General features: G+C 35.9%; 1 protein-coding gene across 1 annotated transcript in view; it reads right to left on the bottom strand.

Moving 5' to 3' along the window:
• Positions 1–3,174: 3,174 nt before the first annotated feature.
• The window catches only part of LOC309875223 (uncharacterized protein C10orf67, mitochondrial), a gene marked incomplete at both ends in the record, with an annotated part of 51,132 nt that continues 48,306 nt past the window's right edge, over positions 3,175–6,000 (bottom strand). The window contains one exon of the mRNA XM_082754371.1: positions 3,175–3,267. Within this exon, the coding sequence (XP_082610497.1) occupies positions 3,175–3,267 (93 nt within the window). The remainder of the gene's footprint in view (positions 3,268–6,000) is intronic.

Genomic DNA, 6,000 nt, shown 5'->3' with positions numbered 1-6,000 from the left:
TCTGTGTTTGCACCAGTTATGAGGACTTCAGTATCTCAGAAAGAAATTTTATCTTGTTCAAATCTTGACATAAAGATTATTAAATATATATATATATATATATATATATACACACGTTCGGACTATAAAGACATTCTTGTCTTGAACTGGTGTTGCCATGTTCCATGCATATTTCCTTGGAAAGCTCAAACCTCATATTTTCAGTTTGGAGCTTACTAGATGTACTCTTTGAACATCTGATCAGATGATTTGAAGCATGTTGAGCAAATTATATTATTGGGGAATTAAACCCTTGCCCAGTTATGGACATACTTTCTAATATATTTATGATTTCAATTTAACCTCTATTTTCTGACTGGCTTTTATTTATTTCTGTTGTTCTTTAAGACAGGACTGAAGACTGGGAATGCAGGGAAAGCCTTTCCTCTTCCTTGGCTTGCACTTATCCTAAGCTTTGGGGAGAGCGTTTTTTTTTTTTTTTTTTTTTTTTTTTCCCTTGAAAAGTCCTCAGGTAACTGAGAAGGTGAGGTAGCAGGGCAGGTTGCACATATAAGAAACTCAACCAAAGACAAATAGTTTTTGACAACTTTCTTCTTTTGATGGGTACATTCATATAGTTTATGACTCCAATCCCTCTTAAAATTCCATATATCCAGAGAAAGCTCATGCAGTCAGTACTGAATAAGGACTCTGGGACTGTCCTCCTATATGCAGCACCATATACAGCAGTAATGTAAGTAGAAATGAGTCATGCTGTAAAGAAGCCACTTACATCCCTTGATTTCTCTCTGTACACACTGTGACAGCTGAATATTCAACATCTTCACAGGAACTCTGTGGTAATAATCTCCAAAGAGAGGAAAGATAAGCTATTCTACAAGCATATTTTGCAATTGAAGCTACGTAGGTGAATACTATAAGCTGAAAAGAGTCAAGGCACAGGGTGCTGTTTTTTTCTTAAAAAAATTTCATTTTCTTAATACTTTTTTTGTCTTGTTCATTCCACCAGCAGCAGCAGCCATGACAAGAGGACAAAAAGAAAATCCATACAGCAAACAGACTAGACACCTAATAATTCATGTGGATATGGAAGCATGGAAGAGGCTGGTTACCAGACTATTCAGCACAGAGTTTATCAGTTGTCAAGAAGATACCTTACAGGGCAGAAGAGTCATGCAAAATGTCAAGGATTCCTTTAGAGTATCCCATACCCTCATTAAGGAGAACTTGCAATGCAGACATCAACCACCTGTACGACTTCATAACTAGAATGACTTTATAGAGCATTGGTAATTAGAGCAATTATTTTTGTACAGTTTCAATAATGCATGCAAATGTTACATTTTACAATCTCATCAACTATCCCTGAGAAAGATATCAACCTGCATGCCGAAGACAAAACATCACTATCTCTGTGTCAGAAAAATCTTTTTGTTGGGTCAGTTTTCAATATATTCCTTCTCATAGCTGAATTCAAGAAATCATTTCAACTATGTTTCTATCATTTTCAAGTATCAGTTTAGGGAATATTTTCCTTTCAGTATAATTGATGCTGCTATGAATATTCTTGCTTAGCTTACTAATGTATATTATTATTATTTTTATTGTTATTATTATGTTTTAAAAGTGCTGAAACCAGAACACATTACAACATCAAAGGAAACCAGTCCCTGGGATGCCAGGAAGAAACTCAGTTTCTCAGACATGAGAAGCATTTTCCAGTGAAAGAATTCAGACTACAGGAACATTTCCCACTGCTAATCAGTGAAATACAGTATGCTTCTTGAAGCTAAGAAGTCAGAGCAAGGCACACTAGCGTCCTATGCTCTAGGCTGCTGTCATGATGGAGATAGGTCCTATGCACAGTGGGATCAGTCTGTCCTCTACCCCAGTCAGTCACCTTGTGTGCTCCAACAAGTTCCAAAAATAACCTGGGCTCGGCTTTTGACCTTGGTATGTAGGAAGTCTCACATAGCTTAGAGCAGGCATTTACAAATATCCATGTGTGGTATAAATAGCTTCAAATATCATAACTACTGAACATCATAACAGAATGAGCAGACAAGCCAGTCTTGTTAAGGAAAAGTTAATTGCTGAAGTATTTCAGAAATAAGAACATTCTCAGTCTCAGTCTTTTCCTTTGTGCTCCATGTTGTCCCTCTGAAGATAGCAACAACTCTTTCAAACCACTAGCAAAAAATCGATAACCTCGTGGCTGAAAAAGCAGTTTCTTTCTATCTAAACAGTCACAATTCAGCTTATCACCTTTCAGTATCTTTAAAAAAAAAAAAACAACACATTTTTTTCTTCATTCAGCCAATATTCGGTACGAGCAATAGGTCTGAAGAATTAAAATAAGTCCATATTACTATTCTGCAAACTGAAACATGCCTCTGGTTTGTTAAAGGAGAATTGAGAAGATTGCCCATGGGTTCTTGATCATGCTGAGATGCAATTACATTATGTTTTGCTATGCCCCATGGCTTCTCTCTTCCACTGAGACTTTGTTAACCAGAATATTGCAGACTTCTAAAATAATATCTGGCTCCTCCATATGGGATGATTCAGAGGCTACACTTGGACCATCACAGGCTCTAGTCTTCCTCTGTTCATCATCTGTGAAAAAATGTGAAAATTATTGTAGTAGTGGTGGCAGAAAGAAGCCGACAGCCAACCAAGAAACTCTCCGGACCAGTCTCACAGACCAGAAGTCTTCTGTATGTATCCAAGGCTGAGGAAAGGAGGAAAGGAAGAAGGCAGTTCAGAAGTCCTTTCGCACAGATGATCTGTCATATTTTTGAGAGAAAAAGGGAAAAGGACAAAAAAAAAAAAAAAAAAAGGAGAAAAGGAGGGAAAGAAAAACCAGCCTGAAAACCTCAGTCAGGCACACAAAATCATCCTTCACAAGAAGTGACTCCTCTGGCAGAGGCATTTTCCAAATATGAAAGACAACATCAAGAGCTTGCCACAAAAGTAACTATTAAACTGCCTATCTGTTTATATCTGCCTAATCTGTTTTCTCATGGGAAGAGATGACAATACATCGAATTCGTGAAGTTTTACAAGAAAAAGATATCTGGAAAATACGATCATGTATAAGTATATAAAAACAGAAATTAATACTTAAACTGCAGGGTAGGTTATGATGCATCAAAAATTTGACACTCACCATCATCAAACTACGTCCACTTTTGTTGCGTTTGGAAGTCTAGAAAATTGATCTTTGTCTTCTTGCTGCTCTTTAATAGACTGGGAATACACTGGGAACTAGAGAAGAAAAGTTTTCTTATTAAGGATGAGTAGAAGCTTCTGTTTTACTGTAACTTGGCTTTCTAGTTATTTAGTCAAGTTCATCTAAAATCCTTTAAAAATAAACACAATTAAAACTATCCTTAAAACAAAGAAACACTAGAATACTATAGATTACAGAAAAGAGACGTGCACATTTCTGATGCTTAGCTTACTAATGAGTTCTTGTAAAAAAAAAAAAAAAAAAAAAAAGAAGAGCAAAACTGAAAGGTATTTCCACTGAGTTTTAAGAACTGGAATTGCTTCATACATGCCTTTTTAGCACTAAGCTAAAAGGTGAGTATGAGTAATTGAATATTTGCATGCATATTTACAGAAATTCTCTCTGTATGTATCTATTTATGTAAAAATCTGACCAGCAATTTCTTAGGACATGAATAAGGCACATTTCTATGACCTTAAGAAACTAGTTTTAGTCAGGTCAGTTCAGTAATTTAGTGAAGGTCATGTAATCATGGATACAGTGAATTTGACTGCCGTTAGAAATATTGACTCACTGTTATCTTATGTTGACTATTATTATCCATAATTCTAATCATTTTTATTTTTATGAAAAGTAATATTCTTTTAAAATCTTTTAACTTTTTTGAAGAATTGACAATATATTTTCCTGCTGCAGAGACTTGTTTAGAGAATGGAAAAGAGACATTTCAGGATGCTTTTCACTCAAAATTGTTCTTTATTGACTTTATGTGAATTGATAGTTGAAATGGAAAGCTCGGACTATTTTTGTAACCTTGGTATCTTTTTCTTAATTACCAATAGCAGTCTGAAAAATATCTTATTCTCCCATATTCTGTACTTTATGTTCACATTGTGTTCGATGTCAGAATTTTGAACAATAATCCCAGTTGAGAGACATATATTTCTCATAAAGATTATATCTGTGCTCACAAATTAGGTGCGTAATTCTCCCTCCCCTGAAGTAATCTGATAATCCACCCACTGAGATTGACATATTAGGCTTAAAAAGAAGCAAGACCAGATAAACCATTATGGGTTGGACAACTGTACTCTTCACTACTTTAGAATCCCATTCATTTCTCATTTACATCACTGTGGTCTCTCCATTTATTTTAGTATTAGATGAATTAGGCTTATATTGTTCTTGCTACTCAGTAGGGCAATGTTAATTCAGTTCATGTTCATATTGCAAACACAAAGATTTATTTATTTTTTAAAATTAAATTGGTTTAAAACTAAATATGTCTTGCTTTACACAAATATTTGTTATTGCATGCATTTGACAAAAAAACAGAAGACTTGAATACGTTAAATATTACAATAATATAAAATTCATTTAACTAATCACAATTCATATTGTAGAAAAACAGGAAATTGCATATATCTGTCTCTGCAGCAAGTCATTGTATGACATTAAGAAACTCCCTCTGAAACTATCTTCCATTGTGTAAAGATAAATGTTGACTCTTGGATATATAGGAGTCTTATCTTATGCACAAAATTGTCAAAAATGCTGTCACTATTTACTTCAGAACATATTTAAATGCATTTATGTTTAGAAAAAAAGACTTACATACCAAAGTTGAAGGTAAACATAAGCCAGCTTTGGATCCATTCATATCTTTTGTATCATTTTCAATACAAACAGGGCAAACCATCTGTAAGTAACATGCCATTCATATACTAAACACATTTCTAAACAGTGTAGCTTAAGACATATAAGTGGTAAGTAAGAAACCAATATTAATAAAAGATTTTGAAAAGGATGCATTTTTTTGACTCGTATTGAATATGGAATTGCAATCAGTGTATAATCCTTCCCAAATCAGAGGAGTATGTTTTAGCTTGATATATTTGATATATTTCATTTATCAGGAGGATATCAATGGAAAATAATATTTTAACCTAGAATTTTATTTGAACATTCATTATGTTAGAGATGATAAACTCAAAACATTTTCAATTTGACAAGTTCAATTCATCTTTATTCTCCCTGAAATTCTTATTATGCAGTCAGAACAGCACAAAAGGGGACAAAACTCGTATGACTCTGTATGAAGGAAATAAATATGATACTGTTTAAGACCAACTGACATTATTTCTGTTTTACCCAAATCCTTTTCTTAAATCCCTCCAAGGCCAGTGTCTCTAGCTATCTCTAGCTTGCAAGAAGACAATCTGACCTGAGTTAGAAACAATATGAAATTGTCCCAACCCAGGTCCATCCAAAGACTGAAGACCTTTCTGAAATGAAATTCTGAAATATATCTTCCCCCTATCAGACTTCCCTGGAAGTTTAATGCAGGATTTTCTGGAGAGCGTGGAAGATAGCTTCCTGACACAGCTGGTTAGTGAGCCTACCAGGGGAGATGCCCCGCTAGACCTTCTCTTCACAAACAGAGAAGGACTGGTGGAGGACGTGATCGTCGGGAGCTGTCTCGGGCAGAGTGACCACGCAATGGTGGAGTTCACTATTCTTGGCGAGGCCAGGAAGGGGACCAGTAAAACCGCTGTATTGGACTTTCGGAGGGCTGACTTTGAACTGCTCAGGACACTGGTTGGTGGAGTCCCTTGGGAGGCGGTTCTGAAGGGCAGAGGGGTCCAGGAAGGCTGGGCGATCTTCAAGAGGGAAGTCTTCATGGCGCAGGAACGGTCTGTACCCACGTGCCCAAAGACGAGCTGGCGGGGAAGAAGACCGGCCTGGCTCAACAGAGAATTGTGGCTTGA

The sequence above is a fragment of the Aythya marila genome (assembly GCF_965140915.1).
Source record: "Aythya marila genome assembly, chromosome: 2".
Lineage (NCBI taxonomy): Eukaryota > Metazoa > Chordata > Aves > Anseriformes > Anatidae > Aythya > Aythya marila.
The sequence above is the reverse complement of the archived record's forward strand: the minus strand, read 5'-3'. Positions and strand labels throughout refer to the sequence as shown.